This window comes from Pan paniscus, chromosome 10, assembly GCF_029289425.2.
Source record: "Pan paniscus chromosome 10, NHGRI_mPanPan1-v2.0_pri, whole genome shotgun sequence".
NCBI classification, from domain to species: Eukaryota; Metazoa; Chordata; class Mammalia; order Primates; family Hominidae; genus Pan; species Pan paniscus.
In genome coordinates this window covers 128,204,693-128,229,572 of record NC_073259.2, presented here as the reverse complement: position 1 = coordinate 128,229,572, position 24,880 = coordinate 128,204,693, and the positions used below count along the sequence as shown (strand labels likewise).

At 50.5% G+C, this 24,880-nt stretch overlaps 1 protein-coding gene across 1 annotated transcript in view; it reads left to right on the top strand.

Moving 5' to 3' along the window:
- GCN1 (GCN1 activator of EIF2AK4) overlaps positions 1 to 24,880 on the top strand; it is a 68,166-nt gene that overhangs the window by 28,112 nt on the left and 15,174 nt on the right. Inside the window, exons 17-44 of the mRNA XM_034934631.3 lie at positions 2,989 to 3,064; positions 3,215 to 3,374; positions 4,444 to 4,633; positions 4,732 to 4,856; positions 5,645 to 5,823; positions 6,116 to 6,209; positions 7,444 to 7,557; positions 7,676 to 7,874; positions 9,080 to 9,235; positions 9,665 to 9,846; positions 10,696 to 10,776; positions 11,084 to 11,227; positions 11,969 to 12,096; positions 12,241 to 12,430; positions 12,631 to 12,701; positions 13,758 to 13,923; positions 14,260 to 14,454; positions 15,926 to 16,172; positions 17,277 to 17,398; positions 17,600 to 17,714; positions 18,973 to 19,152; positions 20,048 to 20,268; positions 22,002 to 22,070; positions 22,271 to 22,409; positions 22,497 to 22,693; positions 22,884 to 23,026; positions 24,389 to 24,506; positions 24,608 to 24,823. Of these exons, the coding sequence (XP_034790522.1) occupies positions 2,989 to 3,064; positions 3,215 to 3,374; positions 4,444 to 4,633; positions 4,732 to 4,856; positions 5,645 to 5,823; positions 6,116 to 6,209; positions 7,444 to 7,557; positions 7,676 to 7,874; positions 9,080 to 9,235; positions 9,665 to 9,846; positions 10,696 to 10,776; positions 11,084 to 11,227; positions 11,969 to 12,096; positions 12,241 to 12,430; positions 12,631 to 12,701; positions 13,758 to 13,923; positions 14,260 to 14,454; positions 15,926 to 16,172; positions 17,277 to 17,398; positions 17,600 to 17,714; positions 18,973 to 19,152; positions 20,048 to 20,268; positions 22,002 to 22,070; positions 22,271 to 22,409; positions 22,497 to 22,693; positions 22,884 to 23,026; positions 24,389 to 24,506; positions 24,608 to 24,823 (4,217 nt within the window). The remainder of the gene's footprint in view (positions 1 to 2,988; positions 3,065 to 3,214; positions 3,375 to 4,443; positions 4,634 to 4,731; positions 4,857 to 5,644; positions 5,824 to 6,115; positions 6,210 to 7,443; positions 7,558 to 7,675; positions 7,875 to 9,079; positions 9,236 to 9,664; positions 9,847 to 10,695; positions 10,777 to 11,083; positions 11,228 to 11,968; positions 12,097 to 12,240; positions 12,431 to 12,630; positions 12,702 to 13,757; positions 13,924 to 14,259; positions 14,455 to 15,925; positions 16,173 to 17,276; positions 17,399 to 17,599; positions 17,715 to 18,972; positions 19,153 to 20,047; positions 20,269 to 22,001; positions 22,071 to 22,270; positions 22,410 to 22,496; positions 22,694 to 22,883; positions 23,027 to 24,388; positions 24,507 to 24,607; positions 24,824 to 24,880) is intronic.

Here is a 24,880-nt window from a genome sequence, read left to right as displayed (position 1 = left end):
ATTCCCTGGTTTTAGAAAAATTTTTAGCTAAATTTTGGAAAGGAAATAGACTAATGTAATTCAAAAATAGATACAAGAGGGTCTACATTGAAAATTATACCCCTGCTTTGATCTCTGGCTACCCAGTTCCTCGGCTATAGATAACCAATTTTATTAGCTTCTTCTGTAGCCTTGATATTTTATATATATGCAAGTAAATACCTGTATATGTTTGTTCTGTACCTTTTTTACACAAATGGTAGTGTGCCTGCCGTATGTACTGTGCTTTCTAGACCTGGAAATGAGTCCATATCAGTATATAATGAACTTCATCATTCTTTTTTTTTTTTTTTTTTTTTGAGATGGAGTTTCGTTCTTATTGCTCAGGCTGGAGTGCAGTGGCATGATCTCAGCCCACCGCAACCTCTCCCCCTGGGTTCAAGCGGTTCTCTTGCCTCAGCCTCCCGAGTAGCTGGGATTACAGGCATGTGCCACTACCACCAGGCTAATTTTGTATTTTTTTTTTTTTTCTTAGTAGAGATGGGGTTTCTCCATGTTGGTCAGGCTGGTCTCGAACTCCCGACCTCAGGTGATCCACCTGCCTCGGCCTCCCAAAGTGCTGGGATTACAGGCATGAGCCACCATGCCCGGCCTCTTTTTATAACTCCATAGTAATTTGTTGTTGTTGTTGTTGTTGAGACAGGATCTCACTCTGTTGCCCAGGCTGGAGTGCAGCGACACAGTCATGGCTCACTGCAGCCTCGACCTCCCTGGTCTCAGGTGGTCCTCCCACCTCAGCTTCCTGAGTAGCTGGGACTACAGGTGCACACCACCACATCTGGCTAATTTTTGTATTTTTTTTTGAGACGGGGGTTTCACCATGTTGCCCAGGCTGACCTTGAACTCCTGGGCTTAAGCAATTCTCCTGCCTCAGCCTCCAAAAGTGTTGGTGTTACAGACATGAGCCATCGTGCCTGGCCTTAGTAATTTTTTTTTTTTTTTTTTTTTTTTTTTTGAGACAGAGTCTCGCTCTGTCGCCCAGGCTGGAGTGCAGTGGCGCGATCTCGGCTCACTGCAAGCTCTGCCTCCCGGGTTCACGCCATTCTCCTGCCTCAGCCTCCCGAGTAGCTGGGACTACAGGTGCATGCTGCCACGCCTGGCTAATTTTTTGTATTGTTAGAAGAGATGGGGTTTCACAGTGTTAGCCAGGCTGGTCTTGGTCTCCTGACCTCATGATCCGCCTACCTTGGCCTCCCGAAGTGCTGGGATTACAGGCGTGAGCCACCGGGTCAGGCATTTTTTTTTTTTTTTTTTTTGAGACAGTCTCACTCTGTTGCCCAGGCTGGAGTGCAGTGGTGCAATCTCTGCTCACTGCAACCTCCACCTCCCGGGTTCAAGCAATTCTCCTGCCTCAGCCTCTTTGAGTAGCTGGGACTACAGGTGCACACCACCACACCTGGCTAATTTTTGTATTTTTAGTACAGACGGGGTTTTACTATGTTGGCCAGGCTGGTCTCGAACTCCTGACTTCAGGTGACCTGCCTGCTTTGGCCTCCCAGAGTGCTGGGATTACAGGCGTGAGCCACTGTGCCTGGCCGTAATTTTTAATTATTAAAAAAAAAATAGGCTGGGGCCGGACACGGTGGCTCACGCCTGTAATCCCAGCACTTTGGGAGGCCGAGGCGGGCAGATCATGAGGTCGAGATCGAGACTATCCTGGCCAACATGGTGAAACCCTGTCTCTAATAAAAATACAAAAATAAGCTGGGCGTGGTAGCGGGTACCTGTAATCCCAGCTACTCGGGAGGCTGAGGCAGGAGAATCTCTTGAACCCAGGAGGTGGAGGTTGCAGTGAGCCAAGATTGCACCATTGTATTCCAGCCTGGGTGACAGAGCAAGACTCCGTCTCAAAACAACAACAACAACAACGAAAACAAAATACATAGGCCTGGCATGGTGGCTCATGCCTGTAATCCTAGCACCTTGAGAGGCTGAAGTGGACTGATCACTTGAGGTCAGGAGTTCAGAATTATCCTGGCCAACATGGTGAAACCTCGTCTCTACTAAAAATAGAAAAAAAAAATTAGCCAGGCTTGCTGGTGGGCTTCTGTAATCCCAGCTACTCAGGAGGCTGAGGCAGGAGAATTAGTTGAACCTGGGAGGCGGAGGGTGTAGTGAGCCAAGACTGCACCACTGCACTGTAGCCTGGGCAACAGAGCGAGACTCTGTCTCAAAAAAAGTAAAAATAGGCTAGGTGCGGTGGCTCACGCCTGTAATCCTAGCACTTTGGGAGACCGAGGCAGGTGGATCACCTGTGTTCAGGAGTTCAAGACCAACCTGGCCAACCTGGTGAAACCCCATCTCTACTAAAAATACAAAACTTGGCCTGGTGCAGTGGCTCATGCCTGTAATCCCAACACTTAGGGAGGCTGAGGCGGGTGGATCACGAGGCCAGGAGATCGAGACCATCCTGGCTAACATGGTGAAACCCAGTCTCTACTAAAAAATATAAAAAAATTAGCGGGTGCCTGTCGTCCCAGCTACTCGGGAGGCCGAGGCAGGAGAATGGTGTGAACCTGGGAGGCGGAGCTTGCAGTAAGCCCTGAGATCGTGCCACTGCACTCCAGCCTGGGCGACAGAGCTTGACTCTCTCTCAAAAAAAAAAAATATATATATATATATATGTATATATATATGTGTGTGTGTGTGTGTATATATTTGTGTATATATGTATATGTATATATATGTGTATATATGTGTATATATGTATATGTATATATGTGTATATATATATATAAAATAAAAATAGTATATACTTTACTGATTCCAAAATACATGTGTGCATAAGCAAAAAAGAAAAAAAAACAAGCTGTAATTTCACTTCGAGTGATAATCACATTTATATTTTGGTGTTAATTTTCAGTTCATTGCAGTTATTGCTGGGCATTGGTATGTATGTGTACACTTAACTATTTTAAAAACACTTCCACTCCTTTTCTTCCCTCCCAGCCCTGTGTACTGTGTTGCATCTGACAGAGAGACTTTTCCTTGACCACCCGCATAGACTCACTGGCAACAAAGTTCAGTACGTGAGGCTGGCTTACCTTTTCTTTTGGGCCAAATGAGGCAAAGGCTGGCAGGAACCCGAGAAAGGGTGTGTGGCAGGTGGAAGGGTTGGCTGTGGAAAGCCCTGCTCTTGGCCTTCCCCCAGACCTGTCTGTCCCTATGCTTGCAGGCAGTACCACCGGGCTCTGGTGGCGGTGCTCCTGAGCCGCACCTGGCACGTCCGCAGGCAGGCTCAGCAGACAGTTCGGAAGCTGCTGTCCTCTCTTGGGGGCTTTAAGCTGGCGCACGGACTCTTGGAGGAGCTGAAGACTGTCCTCAGTTCTCACAAGGTGAGGGCATCTGGGCTCTAGAACTGGGGCTCTTGGATCCACTTAGCTGCCCCTGCTTACGCTGTGGGGTTTTGGCTGGGCCACTCCCTGGGTGTTCTTTCTTAATCTGTGTGATGCCAGCATCTTCTGCTCTGCCGTCAAGCTCCAGTACCATTTTTCATAGGATTCCTTTTCCTTTTCAGAGACTTTTTTTCACATGTAGCTTAACCTTTTTTCCAGGGTTTTTGGGGTTTGTTTTGTTTTGTTTTGCTCACTGCAACCTCTACTTCCCAAGCTTGAGCGATCCTTCCACCTCAGCCTCCCAAGTTGCTGGGACTATAGGTGCACACCACCTGCAGTGGCCGCTAATTTTTTGATTTTTTATTTTTTGTAGAGATGGGGTCTCGCCATGTCGCCCAGGCTGATCTCGAACTTCTAGGCTGAAGTGATCCTCCTACCTCGGCTTCCCAAACTGTTGGGATTACAGGCACGAGCCACCGTGCCCTCCCCCTTTATCCTTGATTAATTGAATAACACTTTATGTTTTTAAAGCACTTTGTACTTTTTAAAGCATTTTCTACCCATTTTTTCCTTTTGATTTTTTTTTTAACAGTGCGTTTCAAAGGCAAATAGGGCTTGTTATTCTTGTGTCATATGAATTGACCAGGGTTCTAGGAGTTCAAATGACTTGCACAGGGTCTCCCCCGACGGATGGAGACCCTCAAAGACCTGGCTCTTATTTCTGTGCTCTTTGTGCCGTGTTCCACTGCTTCCCTCCCTCCCTAAGCCTGTTGAGGAATGTGGGCCAGTGACAGACTTGCCACCACAGGCTGGGTCTCCTGGACCAGTTCCTGGTGCCTTCTTTACCCCTGCAGGCTTTTTAGATGCAAAGCCACAGGTGCTTCCTTCTTCCAGGCACATCTCACAGCCTGTGGGTCCCATTGCAGGAAGCTGGGCATCCATTTCTACTCCAGCAAGGACCCCAGGGAAGAACTGAGTGTGGGGCCGCTGTGTCTGTAGCATATTTGGTTCCTGTGTTCCAAGCCTGCACAGGGCTCTTAGCAGTATTATCTCATGTGTCTCCACACAGGTGCTGCCCTTAGAGGCTTTGGTGACTGATGCTGGAGAGGTGACTGAGGCAGGCAAGGCCTACGTGCCTCCACGGGTCCTGCAGGAGGCTCTGTGTGTCATCTCCGGTGTGCCAGGGCTCAAGGGTGATGTCACCGACACTGAACAGCTGGCCCAGGAAATGCTGATCATCTCCCACCACCCATCCTTAGGTCCGTGGCTGCGGTGGGTGTGGGAGAGCCCAGAGCTTTAGGGGATGGGGTAAGAGCAGGCCAGGCAGAAGGCCTCAAGGAGCTCCCTTCCCCTTCAGTTGCCGTGCAGTCTGGACTTTGGCCAGCACTTCTTGCCAGGATGAAGATCGATCCTGAAGCCTTTATCACCAGGCACCTGGATCAGATCATTCCCAGGATGACCACACAGAGTCCCCTAAACCAGGTGACGGGCACATGAGCTGGTCTGGCCTCAGGTCCGGGAGGGGGCCCTCTCATCACAGGGTACAGGAAGAGAGGATTCAAAGAAGCAGGTGAAGATGGATGAAATGTAGGCTTGGACCCTTGGTTGCACGTGACAGAAATGTAAACTGGTTTAAGCACAAAAGGGAACTTACTGCCTCATTTACCTGCAAAGTCCAAGGATATGACTGGCTACAGGGGTTCAGATGTTGCCCTTGGAACATTGTAGGTGATGTCTCTCTTACTCTGTCCCATCCATCTTTGTCTGTTGTCTCTGTTTTCCTCGATGTGGGCTCCATTCTCAGGCTTTCCCTTTCTGGTAGCACAAGAGCTGCTAGAGTTCCAGGCTTTGTCTTGCCATCAGCTCCTAGGGGAATAGCTTGCATATTTCAATAATGTCTACTGGCTTGGGGTCACTTTGACCCTGATTAATCTGACTTGGGTGCCATGCTCATCTCTGCGCCCATCCTTCTGTTCTGGGTCACATGCCTACCTCTGGAAAAAGTGAGGGCAGCTCCACCTGAACCACGGAGATTGAGAATTGGGAAGGAGCGTATCACCTCACGTCAGGTGCTGTGTCAGACAGAGGAGCACTGCTTGGTGAGGAAAGCAGACACAGACTCCAGCCGGCCACTGTGATGGGCATTGCCCAGGAGTAACAAGGCAGTGGCATAAAGAAGGGGAGCCAGTGCTAGGGGCATTCAGGTGTGGTGGACCTCTTGCCAGTGCCAGCCTTGGCACACACTGACCATGTCTGCGTTTGTCTGGCAGTCCTCCATGAATGCCATGGGCTCCCTTTCCATCCTGTCGCCGGACCGGGTCCTCCCACAGCTCATTAGCACCATCACTGCCTCCGTGCAGAACCCTGCACTGCGCCTGGTGACGCGGGAGGAGTTTGCCATTATGCAGACCCCTGCTGGGGAGCTGTATGACAAATCCATCATTCAGAGGTGAGACCTCACGGGCTCAGTTTCCTTTGCTCCCCAAGGCATAGTTTTCTTGTGTGTAGAATGGAGCCAGTGCCTCCTGTGAGTTGAATGCAACAGCCTATCCATTCATTGGCTAAGCGCCTGTTGTGTCCCCGGCACGGTGCTTAGGTCCTGGGTATTTAAGTGTGTCCAGTATCCGGCACTGTGCTGGTGCACAGTGCTTAACAGCTAGTTGGAATTGCATGGCTGGCGGGAGGCTGACAGGACTTGCAGTGCTTTTCAAGCTGGCTGATGACCCACTCTGGTGTTTCAGTGCCCAGCAGGACAGCATAAAAAAGGCCAACATGAAGCGAGAGAACAAAGCTTATTCCTTCAAAGAGCAGATCATCGAGCTGGAGCTGAAGGAGGTGAGTACACGGAGGCACTTACGGAAGGTGGCTGCTGAGCTTGGTGGCCTCAAGCTGGTGGCTTTTCCCACTGCACATATGCTGTTCACTTGGATCATCCTGAGGCCCATGGCACACTCCTCTGATGCCCCTGACCAGTGTCTGGTGCACTGGCACACTTTCCCTTCACCCTTGCTTCATAGCTTCTTCCACCCACAACTCAAAACCGGTTTCTTTCTCTGCTGGGTGCTGGCGACAGTGCACGTGTCTCCTCTGCTAAGTGGTGTTGCTGGATTCCATGTCTGTCCCTCCACTTCCTTGAAGACTGGGACCCATCTAGACTCCTGATAGCAGGCACAGCGCCTGGTACAGTGGGACTTCTGGGGAATCATGACTTGATTGCTGAATTCAGCTTTGGGCAGAGCAGGTTCTGACAGGAGCAGAGCACACAGGACTCTTTCCTTCTCAGCGTTTGCTCTTCTCTCTGTCTTTACAAGGCAGGATTCTTCTTGTCTTTCACATCTCAGTCCACATGTGCGCTTCTCAGAGAGGTGGCCAGCTTGTCCACCCTATCCAAAGTAGACCCCACCCTTCCTCCCTTTTACTAAACATCATATTTGTTTCTTTACTAACATTTATCATAACCCAAAAGCATCTTGTTTATGTGCTTGTTGACTTGTTTATTATCTATCTTCGCCTGCTAGATTGTGAGCTCCGTGAGGGCAGGGACTTTATCTTGTTCCTATGATATTCCTGCCATCTGGAACAGTGCCTGGCACAATCCAGGTGCTCACTAAATGTTTGCTGAATGAGTGAGTGAGTTCTGTGGCTTGTTGTCTCAGGCCACTATAGCAGGCCTTTTCTAAGCTTCAGCTTATCCTGTGGGAGAGCTTATGTAGGAAGGGGTTGGAGAGGAGGAGGCTAAAGTTTTGATTCTGAATCCATTTGGCTGTCAGAATACCCTTTTGAGTACATTGAGGAACCTTTATTTCTCTAACATAAAAAGCCCTCTTAGCCTTTGTCAGTAGAGAATCCAGTAAAACAACTACTTCTCTATTGCTGTCTCCATTCTATAGAAACCAGGTGGCTGTGGACTTTGTGGGAGGTTGGGGGTGCACATGGTGGGTTCAGGGGCCCAACTCACACTTAGAGCTGGTATGGTGCTGTTTGTGTGGAAGCAAGCTCACCTTCCTCTGTTGGGGAGGGAGGTCTGTTCCCTGGAGATGGGATTGGTTGGTTTGCCCATCCTCTTTAGGAGATAAAGAAGAAGAAAGGCATCAAAGAGGAGGTGCAGCTGACCAGCAAGCAGAAGGAGATGCTGCAGGCCCAGCTAGACAGGGAGGCGCAGGTCCGGAGGCGGCTGCAGGAGGTGAGTGGCCACCTCCGCCACATGCTCAAGCCGGAAGAGTGCTGGGCAGCTTGGTCCTGCTCCTTGCTGTCACAAGCAGGGCCCTGCTGACCTGCCTTCTGGACAACTCTGCTTGCAGCTGGATGGGGAGCTGGAGGCGGCGCTTGGACTGCTGGACATCATCCTGGCCAAGAACCCATCCGGCCTGACCCAGTACATCCCCGTTTTGGTCGACTCTTTTCTGCCCTTGCTGAAGTCTCCCCTGGCTGCTCCCAGGATCAAGAACCCCTTCTTGTCCTTGGCTGCCTGTGTCATGCCCTCTAGGCTCAAGGCTTTGGGTTAGTCCTTGTTTGCTGGCTGCAGGGATGGCCCAGGGGTGCCCCTGAGTGCTTGGACAGGGTGTGCCCCTGAGTGCTTGTGGGGAGGTGGGTGGTGACCTCAGCTGCTGAGTTTTGTTTTCTTGTGGAAGCAGCCTTGGAGACGCAAGCTGGATATGCTTAGGAGAGACGTAGTGCCTCCTCTTCTCTCCCACTTCACATCTGTGCCCTCCCTCTGAGGAGTAGGTTTTAGATGCTAGTCAGTGTTCGATCTTTGTGTACCAGTTTTAAAACTAAGAAGTCAGAAGTTCAGTGGCAGTGAGGATGGTTTGGTGGCTCAGCCCAGCCCAGATCTCCTGAACAGCCACGTGACAGCAGTGAGCAGAGGCCCTTGAGACCTTTAGCTTCCTCTTAGCTCTGGAGAAACAAACACCAGGTAGGGTGGCTGGCAGTTCTGGTGGCCTTGCTTTTGTGGGTTGTTTAGTGGCCTTCAGCAGACTTCTATCCTGGCCTAACGGTGATGTTCCCACGGGTGAGGCTAGAATCTGGGAACTGTTCTGAGTGGAAAAGTCAGCTGGTGCATATGGAACCTGCCAGAAGTGTCACCTGGCTGTCTGGGCTTGTTGCGTAGAGGTGGAGATGCTGCACAGATAGAGCTGTACTCTTGGCTGAATGACTCTTTGGTGGCCCTTGTCTCCTGTCAGCGTACTCATTTCTTAAATGTCCAAAGGGCAACTCTCTGCCTACCTGCCCTCTGAGGCTGTCACAAAGATCAAGTGAGAAATTAGGCTGGGGACATTTTGGCGAAGCAGAAAGATTTTTTTTTTTTTGACACGGAGTCTTACTCTGTCGCCCAGGCTGGAGTGCAGTGGCGCCATCTTGGCTCACTGCCAGCTCCGCTTCCCGGGTTCATGCCATTCTCCTTCCTGAGCCTCCTGAGTAGCTGGGACTACAGGCGCCCGTCACCACGCCCAGCTAATTTTTTGTATTTTTAGTAGAGATGGGGTTTCACCGTGTTAGCCAGGATGATCTCAATCTCCTGACCTCATGACCCGCCCGCCTCGGCCTCCCAAAGTGCTGGGATTACAGGCATCAGCCACCGTGCCCAGCCGCAGAAATATTTTTTTAAGTCAGAAGGATGAGGCACTGGGTCCCCTGTTTTAGCCTGGGCTGGATTCCGCATCTCTGTGTGTCATCTCCTGCCGGGTCTCTCCTCTTCAACACAGGCACTTTGGTGAGCCACGTGACCCTGCGCCTGCTGAAGCCAGAGTGTGCCCTGGATAAGTCCTGGTGCCAGGAAGAGCTGTCGGTGGCTGTGAAGAGGGCGGTGACGCTGCTGCACACCCACACCATCACCAGCAGGGTGGGCAAGGGGGAGCCAGGTAAGGGCTGGGACGGGATCAGGGGCACCAGGCGGTGTGAGCTGGTGCCAGGAATGCTGCTCAAGGCACAGCGTCACCCAGGGCCTCCTGAGCCTGGGGGATTGGACCATATGGAGGATTTCTGAATTGAACCTTCGTAGTCTGTGAATTGCAGTGAGCCCAGTTGAGGGTTTACTTTTTGTCACTGGTGTCCCCTTCTCTGTTTTAACTCTCACATCCTGGAACTGGGCAGTGTTTGGCAGTAGAAGCAGAATTAGTTTTAGAACTGGACTACCAGCTGCTGTCTCTGTCCTCATGCCATGTGCTTCCAGGTGTCAGAACGGGCCTCTGGTCCATCCGTTCCCTACTTTCCCTGAGGATAGAAATAGGCAGCAGTGGCCTGGGTCCCTGCCCTGCCTGCAGAATCTTATCTGCTTCTCGCTCTCACAGGTGCTGCGCCCTTGTCCGCGCCAGCCTTCTCCTTAGTCTTCCCGTTTCTGAAGATGGTGCTGACGGAGATGCCCCACCACAGTGAGGAGGAGGAGGAGCGGATGGCCCAGATTCTTCAGATCCTCACTGTCCAAGCCCAGCTGAGGGCCTCCCCCAGCACCCCACCCGGGCGGGTGGACGAGGTTGGCAGGGAAGCTCTGCTCTCCCCTTGGTTTAAAGGGGATCAGGGAGGCAGGGCCTGTGGACACGTTTTGTCTCATGAACAGTTCCTGGTGGGGAAATAGAGAGTGTATGTTTATACCAACAGCAGCCTCACACAGTGTTGTGGGTTTTTTAAGGCAAAAACGGGTCAGACTGCTTCTTTCATGTGATTGTAGACTCTGGCTCTCCTGCCATGCCAGTACATGTCAGTTCACCTGATTGACTTTGTTGGCTGCATGAGATTCTGTGCTATGGATGTACCATGTTTTACTTAACTCTACCTGTTGTTGAGTTCTTAAGGTTGTTTCTAACTTTTTCCTGTTTTGAACAGCACTGTGATGTGCCCTCTTGTATGTATATGCCCCCTACTTAACCAGTGTGAGCATTTCTTTAGGACAGATTCATTGGACATGGAATTACTAGATTATATGGCATATTCTGAGCTATACTCTCACCAAGAGTTTTCTTTTCTCAAAGCCTTAATGCAACCTCAGATAGTATTAATATCGTCAGTGATGAGTGAAAGAATGATAATCTCATTTTGCATTTCATTTAAAGTTGAGTGTCTCTTCATATATTTACGGTCTTTCTGGATTTCATAGTGTGAATTTCAAGCAAGTTTCAGAATTTAGTTTTTAGTTCCTGAGGATCATGGTTGACTGGGGTTAGCACCTGTGGACCTAGTTGTAAACTTAATGAGGTTTCTGTGGTGGGGCCGGTTGTATGATCCAGAATGTTCCCCTGTGGGTGAGAGGATGCCCTGTCGTTGGCCGCCTGGGTTACAGACCTCCCCACAGCCTCATCTTGACTTACCTGCCGTTCTCTCCTAGAATGGCCCAGAGCTGCTGCCTCGCGTGGCCATGCTGCGTCTTCTGACTTGGGTGATCGGGACGGGCTCGCCTCGCTTACAGGTGATGTGGTTTTCAGTTGGCTGTTGCTGTGACTCAGTTCGTGACCCAGACCTCAAGTCCCAGTGTAAAGGGTGGAGTCCTAGTTTCCTTTCAGCCCTTACTTTTGGACTTTGGTAGAAAGACTGCTTTAGAGAGCCAGCCTGACTGTTGTTAGCTAGTGAGGGGTTTTGCTTGGGTCCTGCCACTGGAGCTGGGGTCTTAGCCCTTGCAGTGCTGTAGGGGTGGGTGTTCTCAGTGCATATCCCTCTCTGGCCCCCTAGTAGTAAATGAGTTGCTGACTGAACCAGTGGATTGATGTTCTCCTTAGGTTCTGGCTTCAGACACCCTGACCACCCTGTGTGCCAGCAGCAGTGGTGATGATGGCTGTGCCTTTGCGGAGCAGGAGGAGGTGGACGTGCTGCTCTGTGCCTTGCAGTCCCCGTGTGCCAGCGTGCGGGAAACCGTGCTCCGGGTGTGTGCTCAGTCTCAGAGCCACTGCAGTGTCCCTTGTCACTCTATGCAAGTGCAAATGGCATGATGGGCATTTGAGAGAATGTCCCTCACCCTGGTGGGAGGCCTAGAGGCAAAGAGAAGAAGTCACACGGTTGGGGTCTCTCTGAGAATCAGAACACTAAGCAGTCATGATGTATCACTGTATTTTTTCCTTTACCTTGGAACACTTCACTTAATTTTTAAACTGGAATGTGGACCTTGGTACTTCCATGGACAGAGCTAACTTGCAGGAGGAGTTCATTTCTTTAGCCCACTGCCATGTACTTGGTTTTTCTTCATGGCTTTTAGACCAAAAACTGAAGCATCCCCTTGTAGTGGTAAGACAGTGGTTCCTACCTGCTGATCCACAGCCTCCTGCTATTGATATGTGACAGAGTTTTCACTGGCTTTTGGTAAAATGTGAAAATGATGACAATATAGTAAATTTTTCCTTAAAATTTTTTTGAACAAAAGGAATACGCTTTTTCTGAGGTTTTTATCCGTCTGGTTTATTTAACGTTTTAATTTTCACATTAAAAAAACATTTTACCACCTCACACTCTAAGGAACTTACTTAGAGTTAATTTTAATTGATTTAACTTTAGCCACATGTGGTTAGTGGCTACATCTTGGACAGTACAGCCTAGAGAGAGGTGAGGAGGCAGGTCAGAGGCTCTTCTGAAAGATGGTGCCTCACATGGTCCAATCCCACCCCTTCCAGGGGCTGATGGAACTCCACATGGTATTGCCAGCACCTGATACTGATGAGAAGAATGGCCTGAACCTTCTGCGGAGACTCTGGGTGGTCAAGTTTGACAAGGAGGAGGAGATCCGGAAGCTGGCTGAGAGGTGAGAGAGCCAGCATGTCGCTTTCTTCCTTTAGGAAATAACTGAACCCAGTGTGCTCAGCCTCCAGTGGGAAGAAGGGCTGGGCTGGCAGGGCAAGTGCTGCAGATCTTTGTCTAAGCAGCCCCTGCCTTGGATCTCCCACAGGCTGTGGTCAATGATGGGCCTAGACCTGCAGCCAGACCTCTGCTCCTTGCTGATCGACGACGTGATCTATCATGAGGCGGCTGTAAGGCAGGCAGGGGCCGAAGCCCTCTCCCAAGCAGTGGCACGTTACCAGCGGCAGGCGGCGGAGGTTATGGGCAGGCTCATGGAGATTTACCAGGAGAAGCTCTACGTGAGTGACCTGTGCAGCCCTGATGCAGTCTGGGTGTGTGCGGTTGGGTGGGTCTCTGCTCACCCCGCTACTGCTCCAGACAGGAATCTCGGGGCTCACGGTGGCTCAGGGTAGCTGCGGCTAGTTTCCTGCCTCACAATCCTGGTGCCCAGGTCATTGATCTGCCCGTTGCAAAGCATTTACCAACTTGTCTGTTGCAGCGGCCGCCCCCAGTGCTGGATGCTTTGGGACGAGTTATTTCAGAATCTCCTCCAGATCAGTGGGAAGCCAGGTATAACAATTGTTCAGCCTCGTTCTACTCCAAGCTTTGTGAGATGTGGCAGGTTGGCTGGGTGGGTGCTGTGAGGAGGCAGCATGGGGTAATGAAAGAGCAGGACCTCCCTCAGAGTCGGGGAGGCCTGAGTTCCATCAGCCCCTGGAAGGGGTGGGATTGGACCGTGTGAGGCACCATCTTTCAGAAGAGCCTCTGACCTGCCTCCTCACCTCTCTCTAGGCTGTACTGTCCAAGATGTAGCCACTAACCGCATGTGGCTAAAGTTAAATCAATTAAAATTAACTCTAAGTTCCTTAGAGTGTCCTCTCCTGCACTAGCTGCGTGACCGTGAGCGTGTTTCTCCTTTTCCTCAGGCCTCTGTTTCCTCATCTATATGCAGGGCACAATAACAGAAGCTACCAGCCTTTCTCCACAGAGCCCACGAGTAGCAGTTGGAGGATTAGACAGATGTCTGGGAGCAACTGGGACCTTGAAAGACACTTGCCTCCCACAGAGCAGGCTCAAAACACGCAAGGGTGTTAGTTCTCTGAATGGCTCATCCTGGCCATGTCCACTCCCGTGAGGCCTTGTGTGTCAGTGTAGGGTGGTGTATGGGCCCATCCTGGCTTATTTTTCATTCCAGACCATCAGCCAGGGATAGGACACAGATTCTTTGCTCCATGACTGGAAAGAGTAACAACACTTTGCCCTTGGAGAATGTGTTCACTTCCACAGGCCTCTACATCTGGTTCTTTTACCTCTGTGTTCTCTTACAACCTGCTTTGCAGGTAGAGGGGTGAGCATTGCACTCACATTCCTCTCTGGGGAAACCAACGCAGGGCTGGTCACCCAGTAGGAGGTAAAATCAGGGCAGATGGCAAGTCTCCATATGACAGGTGGGTTGTTCCAGAACATTGGGTGAGCACTGGGTGGTGGGCTTCAGGCTGTTCTCTGCCCCCAAAACAGTGTTTGCCTCAGGCAAGCTCCCTCTCCTTGCCGTGCACCAGCAGAGGTTCCACTGGCAGAGGAGGCCCCCTGACTGCCCCTCCTGATGTGCTCCCACTTCTTTGCCAGGTGTGGCTTGGCGTTGGCCCTCAACAAGCTCTCCCAGTATTTGGACAGCTCTCAGGTGAAGCCACTCTTTCAATTTTTTGTCCCTGATGCCCTCAATGACCGACACCCAGATGTCCGGAAGTGCATGTTGGATGCAGCCCTCGCAACACTCAACACTCATGGGAAGGTAAGGGGGTCCCAGCCAGGGAACACCCACGGGAAGGTAAGGGGGTCCCAGCCCGCTAAGGAGACACGGGAGGCAGGCGCTAGGGCTGAGCAGGGGCCAGAAATGCTGAGTGCCAAGAGTCCTGGCAGAGCACTTTGAGCCAAAAAGACCACGATAGTATGTTAAATTCTTTTAAGTCTGTGGCAGTCCTGCCAGAAAACTGGAAGAGCCACTGGCTGGCATGTCAGGATGCCTGTCCCAGAGCTAGACTTGGTCTTGGTCCTCAGGGCAGAGACTATTGTCCCCAGATGCAGCCTATAGGGTTGATCTGAGGCTCTGAGGGGTTTGGCTTTCCAGGAGAACGTCAACTCGCTGTTGCCAGTATTCGAGGAGTTCCTGAAGAACGCGCCCAATGATGCCAGCTACGATGCTGTGCGACAGAGTGTGGTGGTCCTGATGGGCTCTCTGGCCAAGCACCTGGACAAGAGTGACCCCAAAGTGAAGCCCATTGTTGCCAAGCTCATCGCTGCCCTCTCCACCCCCTCCCAGCAGGTACCTGCCATCTGGCCTGGGACCCACATGTGGGTTAGAGAATTGGGACCTGGCTGTGGTTAGGCAGTGGGATACTAGGGGCGGAGTTGGACAATCAGGGCCCCGAAAGCCCAGTTCTTGTTAAGGATTCACCCCCTCTCCCAGGGGAGAGCCTGGTTTATAGTCAGGAACACTCCTGGAGAGGGAGTTTCTTTGTTACTTTGTTCTAATAGACCTCCTAGATAGTTCCATTTTTTCTATTCACTAAAGTGCACTGGGAATCCAAAGGGAAAAAAAATAAAACGTCAGGCTTTCTCTTATGTCAAGCCTTTTTCTGGCCCTCTATATGTGTTGGTTGTGTGTTACAGGTGCATTTTAATGTAGCCTCTAAGCTACAGTGCAAATAAATTTCTTTTTCTTTGTTTTGAAAAACATGCATGTATGTATATATAAATATATATATAAATTTATATATATATTTATATATATATTGTGTGTGTGTGTGTGTGTGTGTGTGTGTGGTTTGCATTTTGGACCACTTAGAGTGTCTTCATAAAGTGAACAGTTGGGCTGGGCATGGTGGCTCATGCCTATAATCCCAGTGCTTTAGGAGGCTGAGGTGGGAGGATTGCTTAAGGCCAGTAGTTCGAGACCAGCCTGGGCAACATAGTGAGATCCTGTCTCTACAAAAACTTTAAAAATTAGCCAGAGGTGGAGGCCATGCCTGTGTTCCTAGCTACTCAGGAGACCGAGGCAATAGGATTGCTTGAGTCCAGGAATTCAAGGTTATAGTGAATTATGATTGTGCCACTGCACTGTAGCCTGGGTGACAGAGTAAGACCCTATTTCTAAAAACAAAATAAAACAAAAAACTTTACCAAAAAAATGCACAGTTGAAAACCAGTTTCCAAAATTGTGGTCAAATATGGTGTCAGAAAGCCCAAGCAGCAAAAGAGTCGCACCTGGGCACCTGCCAGCATGGCCTCGGGGTTGCTGCTCCCAAGCTGGGCTTAGTGAGCTGCGGCTGGGAGGCAGGATTGAGTGTCTTTTGGTTCCACTCAATTTGTGCCTGGTCCTATAAGGCCCTGCCCAATTTCTCTGTGATTTTGACAAGTTTGGAAACAGAGACACGGGCTGTTTTTATGGAGGCAAAGCAGCACACTTCTCTGGAAGCTTTCTTTCTGAGTGGATTTAGAGTCCCTTCCTTGGTCCCCTGCCCCACTGCCCAGGCCTAGGTTTTCCATTTAGACCAGAAATGGCACCATATGGGCCAAAGCTTTTGTCGTCAGCAGATTGTAGTGTGCACCCTGAGAGGTATACAACACTGTGTATACCTGTTTGCTTCTCTGGTGCCCTGTGACACCCGCAGGCAGTGGCTGAGATGGGGCTTGGGACATCTAGTGGTGGGTGCTGTGTAGAATGGTCAGACCCTCCACCAACCATGAAACGGCTGCAGCGGAGCCACAGCATTGACAGGTGGGCCCTTCCCCAGGTCCAGGAGTCCGTAGCCAGCTGCTTGCCACCCCTCGTGCCAGCCATCAAGGAGGATGCTGGAGGGATGATCCAGAGGCTTATGCAGCAGCTGCTGGAGTCAGACAAGTACGCAGAGCGCAAAGGGGCCGCGTATGGCCTGGCGGGCCTGGTGAAGGGCCTGGGCATCCTCTCGCTGAAGCAACAGGAGATGATGGCAGCACTGACTGATGCCATCCAAGATAAGAAGAACTTCCGCCGGCGAGAGGGTGAGCATCTCTGAGCTTGGGGCTGCCCAGCATGGGAAGTCGGTCCCCAGGTTGCCAGAGGAAGGAATCTGACCGTGGCGCCCCAGGTGGAGGCCGCTGCTTGTGCGTGTACTACAGAGGGCCCCGCTGTGTGCGACCCAGTCCAGCTGTGTCCTTGCTGCTTTCCTTGGACTTGCAAATTTTTTTTTCTTTTCTGTTTTTTTTTTTTTGAGACGGAGTCTCGCTCTGTCGCCCAGGCTAGAGTGCAGTGGCGTGATCTTGGCTCACTGCAAGCTCAGCCTCCTGGGTTCATGCCATTCTCCTGCCTTAGCCTCCCAAGTAGCTGGGACCACAGGCGCCCACCACCACGCCTGGCTAATTTTTTGTATTTTTAGTAGAGACGGGGTTTCACCGTGTTAGCCAGGATGGTCTCGATCTCCTGACCTCGTGATCTGTCCGCCTCAGCCTCCCAAAGTGCTGGGATTACAGGCATGAACCACCGCGCCCGGCCACAAATTTCTAACTCAGCAACACCCTTAGCTGAGAGAGGTTTGGCTTTTCTTTCTTTCTTTTTTTTTTTTTTTTTTTTGAGATGGAGTCCCACTCTGTCTCCAGGCACAATCTCGGCTCACTGCAATCTTCACCTCCTGGGTTCAAGCAATTCTCCTACCTCAGCCACCCTAGTAGCTGGGGTTACAGGTGCCCACCACCATACCCAGCTAATTTTTGTATTTTTAGTAGAGACAGGGTTTCACCATGTTAGCCAAGATGGTCTCTATTTCCTGACCTTGTGATCTGCCTGCCTCAGCCTCCCAAAGTGTTGGGATTATGGATGTGAGCCACCGCGCCCGGCCAAGGTTTGGCTTTTTTAACTGTTAGTGCCAAGAAGTGAAGGTGGCTCCCCTGTGCTGTCCTCCCTTCCGCTCAGCCACATTCCTTCTCTGGGGCTTCTTGAGCTGAGGCAGAGGGTGCTGCTTCCTCATGGGGCATCTACTAGTTCCACAGCTGTTTCTGAGTGTTTCCAGAGGGGTGGGAGGTGGCAGGGAGGTTGCTGTCCCTTCTGTTCTCTGTGGCTACCCCCAGGGGACATTCTCTTCCCAGCCGTCCCACCTTCTTTTCCCCTAGGAGCCCTCTTTGCCTTCGAGATGCTCTGCACCATGCTGGGGAAACTTTTTGAGCCGTATGTGGTTCACGTGCTGCCCCATCTGCTCCTGTGCTTTGGGGATGGAAACCAGTATGTGCGTGAGGTAAGTCCCCGGACTGCTCGGGAGAACAGCATGGAAACTTTATGAGATGTGTTCCCAGCTGTGTCTGCAGGCCTTGGCACAGGGTCTGACATAATAGAACCCCAGTAAGCGTTGGTTATAGGAGGAACGCTAGGACTGGTGTCAGGCCTTGCCCCTTGCTTGGGTGAGGAGGCCCCTGAATGTCTTTTCTCCTCCCTTGAGGCTGCAGATGACTGTGCCAAGGCTGTGATGAGCAACTTGAGTGCTCACGGGGTGAAGCTGGTGCTCCCCTCCTTACTGGCTGCCCTGGAGGAGGAATCGTGGCGGACCAAAGCTGGTAAGACCACTCGCTCTGCCTCTCTTCCCAGCTTCCTGTTGTGAAAACCAGCCTCAGCAAGGATCCTGGGTAGCCACAGCTCTTGTCCTGTGAGCTCCCCAGACCAGGGATAGGGTTAAGACTCTGCCTTTTTAAAAATTTGAGATGGAGTTTTGCTCTATCACCCAGGCTGGTCTTTACCTTTGGGGCTCAAACCATTCTCAGAGGAGCATGCCACTACACCTGGCTAATTTTTGTATTTTTTTTTTGTAATGATGGAGTCTCGCTATGTTGCCCAGACTGGCCGTGAATTCCTGGGTTCAAGTGACCCTCCTGCCTTGGCCTCCCAAAGCACTGGGATTGCAGGTGTGAGTCACCACGCCTGGCCAGCTCTCCCTCTGGCAGTTGAATCTTTCTATAGTTTGTGTGCTTTCATGCCAAGAAACAGGTCTCTGACAAGAGCCACAACCCCAAGTCAGGAAATCCTAAAGCTGTAAAGCTCTTCTTTGGCTTTAAAGTTTTCCCCCCCAGGAAAGCTCTTTTTGAAAATAACCTTAGGCAGGAGAATCTCTTGAGGGCAGGAATTTAGACCAGCCTGGGCAATATAGCAAGACCCTACCTCTACAAAAAAAAAAAAAATAGGCCAAGTGTGGTGGTGCATGCCTGTAGTCCCAGCTACTCAGGAGGCTGAAGTGGGAGGATCACTTGAGCCCTGGAGTTTGGGGCTGCAGCGAGCTATAATCGTGCCACCACACTCCAACCTGGGCAGCAGCGTGAGACCCTGTCTCAAAAATAAATAAATAAAATGTCTGGCACCCTAATAAGCAAACAGATAAAAGTAGAGCTGCTCTAGTTGGGGGAGGATCACCATCTAAGGCCCTCCCACTCAACCTCCTTCTCAGTCCTTCAGGCTTCACCCTGTAGTTTGAAACAACACAAATCTAAATCAGTTTCCTCATTTGTGGATGAAGAAACAGTTCAGAGAAATTCAGTGAATTGGCCTTGGATCTCACTGTAAGGATTAAACCAGGTCTTACCTATCCTGGTCTCTTTCTCCCATACTGCCCTGCCTCTCACCTGGGATCCCACTGTTCAGCAGGCCACAAGAGCTTTTTCGACCCCTCTGCTAGAGCCAGCCCCCTCTCCCCTCCTCCCAGTGACTGCTTGAGCACCGTCTGCAGGGGCCAGGGTAGATGTCCCTTGCTCATGTAGCCAGCACAGGTGAGTTGCTGGCCTGTGCTCAGTGATTCAGTACTGGGCTTGTGTCTGCTATCCACAGGGTCGGTGGAGCTTCTTGGGGCAATGGCGTACTGTGCTCCTAAGCAGCTGTCATCCTGTCTACCCAACATTGTGCCCAAGCTTACGGAGGTGCTGACCGACTCCCATGTCAAAGTCCAGAAGGCTGGACAGCAGGCGCTCAGGCAGATCGGCTCCGTCATCAGGAACCCGGAGATCCTGGGTAGGCCTTTCCTGTGAGGGTGCTTGCCCTGACCTCCCACCAACGCCGCAGCCTTTGGACACTGCAGGGAACTTGCACCCATTCAGCTAAGATCTTTGCCTCCGAGGACAAATATGTTCACAGTGAAATAGGGACACTGAGTCATTGGCTCAGGAGCAGTTTGACTCCAAGAGATCCCTGTGCACTAAGCTGAGCATGAGGTCAACAGAACTGAATGACATTATCTGGACCACATCAGCACCATTCAAAATGTTAGGACCTGTGAAAACTTGCTATTCCATCTCATTCCAGGAGGCCTTTGATAGAGGGGAGGGGTAAGGAAGGGTTAGGATTAACCTGACTACTCTGGGTGTGGTTCTTTCTCAAGTACTGGGAAGAGGTCGATCGCTAGGAACAAAACCCAGCCAGCCACCTTGACCAGCATGTCACTTGTTAAATTCTAAGCTTCAGCTGCCAGTGCCCAGTCAGTACTTCAGTCTGGAAAGTGGAATAACCTCAAAATACATAAAACAAAATTTATAAAGCTATAGGGAAAAGTTAACAAATACATTATATCATAGTAGGAGATTTCAACACACTTCTCCATTACCGATAGGGCAAACCAGAAATTTACTAAGGATACATGCTTTTCAAAAATTTTATTTCTGTGGCTCATGCCTGTAATCCAGAGCTTTGGGAGGCTGAGGCGGGCGGATCACCTGAGGTCAGGAGTTGGAGTGAAACAAGGATTGCTCTTTGTGGGTTTCCTGTCTTCCCCAGCTGGTGACTTGTGGGGTTTCAGGGAGGAGGTGTGCCAGACTCCCTTCTCTTCTGATCCATTCTAGTTCTGGGGGCCCAGGGGCCTTGCAGCTGCATAGATGTATATCATCCAGCTCTCTTCTCTTTGGACGTGCAGCCATTGCTCCAGTCCTCCTGGATGCCCTGACGGATCCCTCCAGGAAGACCCAGAAGTGCTTGCAGACCCTGCTGGACACCAAGTTTGTCCACTTCATTGATGCCCCATCCCTGGCCCTCATCATGCCCATTGTCCAGAGAGCCTTCCAGGACCGTTCCACGGACACGCGGAAGATGGCAGCCCAGATTATTGGCAACATGTACTCCCTGACAGACCAGAAGGTAGCAGCCCAGCTGAGGCTAGTGTGGGATAGACCAGAAGATGTTTGAGTGCAGAGTCAGAGGTGCAGAGTCCCCACATTAGACATGGAAAGTTATGGACGTTAGTCCCTAATTATTTTTATGGGGAGAAATGAGCCATTTTGTGGTGGAAATCCGGGCTCTCTGGGCATCTTAGCGCAGTGGTTCAAGTCCTTCTTAGTTCTCAGCTGAGGCCCAGAAAGGCCTGTCTTCTCTTTTGACCTCTCAAGAGTGTTGAAGTGCTTGCCACTTTGACTACTTGCTCTTGACAAGAATACTCCTGTATTCTTGTCAGGAGAGCCTGGTTTGGGAGATTTTGTTTGTTTGTTTGTTTGTTTGCTCCCAAGAGCTTGCATGTGTGATCTCACTGTCTGCCTTAGGAGCTCACATGTGTGGTCTCACTGTCTGCCATAGCTCTGCTTTGCTTACTGAGGCTATGGGCAAAAAAATACATAAAAGTTATATTAATCCTAGAAAATTTGGGAAATTAAAAAACCAGAAAAACAGACCAGGCTTGGTGGCTAATGCTTGTAATCCCAGGATTTTGGGATGCTGAAATGGGAGGATAGCTTGAGCCCAGGAGGTTGAGGATACAGTGAGCCGTGATAATACCGCCGTGATAATACCACCGCACTCCAGCCTGGGGTGACAGAGCAAGACCCTGTCTTAAAAAGTAAATTAATTAATTAAAAAAATTAGAAAACCAAAATATTTTATCTACAGTTCCCCACCATGAAAATAATTACTGTTAATTAATTAATTAATTAATTTTTAATTTTTTTATTTTTGAGATGGAGTCTTGCTCTGTTGCCAGGCTGGAGTGCACTGAATCAGTCTCGGCTCACTGCAACCTCTGCCGCCTGGGTTCCTCCTGCCTCAGCCTCCCGAGTAGCTGGGATTACAGGCGCCCACCACCATGCCTGGCTAATTTTTGTATTTTTAGTAGAGACAGGGTGAAACCATGTTGGCCAGGCTGGTCTCGAACTCCTGGCCTCAGGTGATCCACCCGCCTCGACTTCCCAAAGTGCTGGAATTATAGGCGTGAACCACCGTACCCGGCCAATTACTGTTAATTTTTAAAATTACATTTAAAAATGGCATTCCTAAACTTAAAACTTATTCCCAAGTTATAACAAGTTATTCACAAAACTGATTTTTAATAGTTACATAATATCTCAACAAGTTTATATACCATAACTTATATAATTCTATCATTGGTCATATAGTGTCCAAGGTTTTTGGCTATTTTAAGTGATGCTGCAGTGAACATAAGGCATTTTCTGTATTTAAAATTATTCCCTAAAGCTGAATGCTCTATCAAAAGACATAAACATTTTGAGATGAAGAAAGGGAAGATGTTAATAAAATTCTGAAAGGAAATTACCAGAAGTAATTTGCTAAAGATTCCAGAGTCTGGACAGGCCTTGGTCCTAAGAGAAGGGTGGGAGGTGCAAGAGCATTGAACTCCTGTTTGTTGAGGATGGGCCTGGGGTCCCTTGTAGGAGTCCCTGAGCAATTGCAGAGGGCCTTGAAGGAACCAGTCGGAGAGGGGACTTACTTGCCCTCCCTGTTCCGTGGGCAGTGAGGTTTGCATGCTAGGTGCCCCTGCCAAGCACTCCTTGCCAGCAGAATGGGGAGGTCAGGGTCCACAGTGGAACAGGCCTGGAGAAAGCAGGAGTCGGGCCTCACCTGAGCCGCCTCCTGTGTTGTTGCAGGACTTGGCTCCGTACCTGCCCAGCGTGACGCCTGGCCTGAAAGCATCGCTTTTGGACCCTGTGCCTGAGGTGAGTCTGAGGTAGGCTGGGGGATGGGCCAGGCCCCTCATCCAGTCCCCATAAATGGATTCCTGAGAATTCCCCAAAGCTGCTTTTGTGTCTGTTGGGTAAAGAGAAAGAGGCCCTCGGTGCCCCTTCCTGCTCCCATGTGGCTACCTTGTTTTGAGCCTCATCTTCTCACACCATCTCTGCTCTCGGTTACCTGACAGGTGCGGACCGTATCTGCAAAGGCCCTTGGGGCCATGGTGAAGGGCATGGGGGAGTCGTGCTTTGAGGACTTGCTGCCGTGGCTGATGGAGACACTGACCTATGAGCAGAGCTCTGTGGATCGCTCAGGCGCTGCACAGGGTAAGGCCAGAGCAGGTCCAGTGGCCAGCCTGGGAATGCTCTAAGGGGCCCTCAGATCCAGTGGACTCATTCTGTCCTTTGTTGCAGGGTTGGCTGAGGTCATGGCCGGTTTGGGGGTGGAGAAGTTGGAGAAGTTGATGCCAGAAATCGTGGCTACAGCCAGCAAAGTGGACATTGCACCCCATGTCCGAGATGGCTACATTATGATGTTTAACTACCTGCCCATCACCTTTGGAGACAAGTTTACTCCTTATGTGGGGCCCATCATCCCCTGTATCCTCAAAGTAGGTACCATGACCTTGGCAAGGGTAGAGTCCTTGAGGAGGGCAGGAGGCAAGTGCTCACCTGGAGAGCTAGAGATCCCTGCTGGGTGGGGTTGGTTGGCACAGCCCTCAGCCTTCAGTGAGCCCCATGTTTTTTGGGCTGGGGGCCTGGGGGTGGCAGCTCTGGCTGACCCACCCTCTGTGTGCCCAGGCTCTTGCTGACGAGAATGAGTTTGTGCGTGACACCGCCCTGCGCGCGGGCCAGCGGGTTATCTCCATGTACGCTGAGACAGCCATCGCCCTGCTGCTGCCCCAGCTAGAGCAAGGCCTCTTTGATGACCTTTGGAGAATCAGGTGAGAACTTGGGCAGAAAGACCCAGTGGGGATGATGCGTGGTGGCTCATGCCTATAATCCGAGCACTCTGGAAAGCCGAGGCAGGAGGATTGCTTAAACCCAGGAGTTTACGATGAGCCCTGGCAACATAGTGAGACCCTGTCTCTATAAAAAATAAAAAATTAGCTGGGAATGGTGGTGCACACCTGTAATCCCAGCTACACAGGAGGCTGAGGCGGAAGGATCACTTGAGCCCCAGAGGTAGAGGTTGTAGTGAGCCGAGATTGTGCCACTGCACTCCAACCTGGGCAACAGAGCAAGACGCTGTCTTAGGAGAAAAAAAAAGATCCAAAGGGCTGAACTTTGCATTTTGATAACTCCAGTTGAGAAATGAAGAGCAGAATGTTGCCAAGAACTCTCTCAACTTTTTCCAGACCCTTGCTTTTAACCATTTTGTAACTTTTCCAGTTTCCTGTAGCAATGTCTTTATTCTGATTCTTTTTTAAAAAGTCCTCTCTATACAGGCTTCCAATTTGTATTCAGATTTTAAGTGTCAAGTACTCTTTAATCTAAAAATTTTACTTATGGGAATATATTTCAAGGATGTAGGGAATGGTCAAGTGCTTAAAGCTGTTAGACATAAGGATGTTTGTTGCAGTATTGCTTACCATTTGAAAAATTGGAGGTTGATTTAAAAATATAGCACATTCATACAGTGGTCTTTTTTTTTTTTTTTCTTTTTGAGACGGAGTCTCGCTCTGTCACCCAGGCTGGAGTGCGGTGGCATGATCTCGGCTCACCGCAACCTCTGCCTCCCGGGTTCAAGCGATTCTCCTGCCTCAGCCTTCCGAGTAGCTGGGATTACAGGCACCCGCCAGCACGCCTGGCTAATTTTGTATTTTTAGTAGAGGCGTGGTTTCTCCATGTTGGTCAGGCTGGTCTCGAACCCCCGACCTCAGGTGATCCGCCTGCCTTGGCCTCCCAAAGTGCTGAGATTACAGGCGTGAGCCACCACACCTGGCCTGAAATAGTTTATCCTTTAAGGCCTCTCCTGGTTCCTCCACTTCTGATGATCAGTCTTCCTACTTGCCTGTTAATGCTTCCCCTTTTGTACTCACTTTATTTTTTATAACTTTTGTTATAGAAATTTTTACATGTTTTTAAAAAGTTTTTTTCCCTCAACATTAATGTATGTTCATTAGTAGAAAACTTGGAAAATATGTGGGCGAGTGTAAAGAAATGTAAACCACCTGACTCTTCCCATTCCAAGATGACCGTCATGAGTATTTTGGGTGCACTTCTTTCCATCTTCTGTGCAGTGCTCAGTTGTGCCGAGCCCACTCCTTGCAGCTATGTGACTGTGTTGTTGGCCTCCTTCTCAGGTTCAGCTCTGTTCAGCTCCTTGGGGATCTCCTGTTTCACATCTCAGGAGTCACTGGGAAGATGACCACAGAAACTGCCTCTGAGGATGATAACTTTGGAACTGCCCAGTCCAACAAGGTGCCTGCAATGGCTTTCCTGCCCCTGCTGATGGTAGGGTGTGCCCTGATGCCCATGCCATAGAGGCTTCACTACTCTCTGTCCCCTTCTACTGGCTGCAGGCGATCATCACTGCCCTGGGGGTAGAGCGGCGGAACCGGGTGTTGGCAGGGCTGTACATGGGCCGCTCAGACACCCAGCTGGTGGTGCGGCAGGCGTCCCTGCATGTCTGGAAGATTGTTGTCTCCAATACCCCCCGCACCTTGCGTGAGATCCTACCCACTCTCTTTGGGCTCCTGCTGGGTTTCCTGGCCAGCACGTGTGCAGATAAGAGAACGGTGAGTTTCCTGGGCCTTGTTTTGGACCAGCAGCCCCAGTGCCTCCTTTCAGAGCCT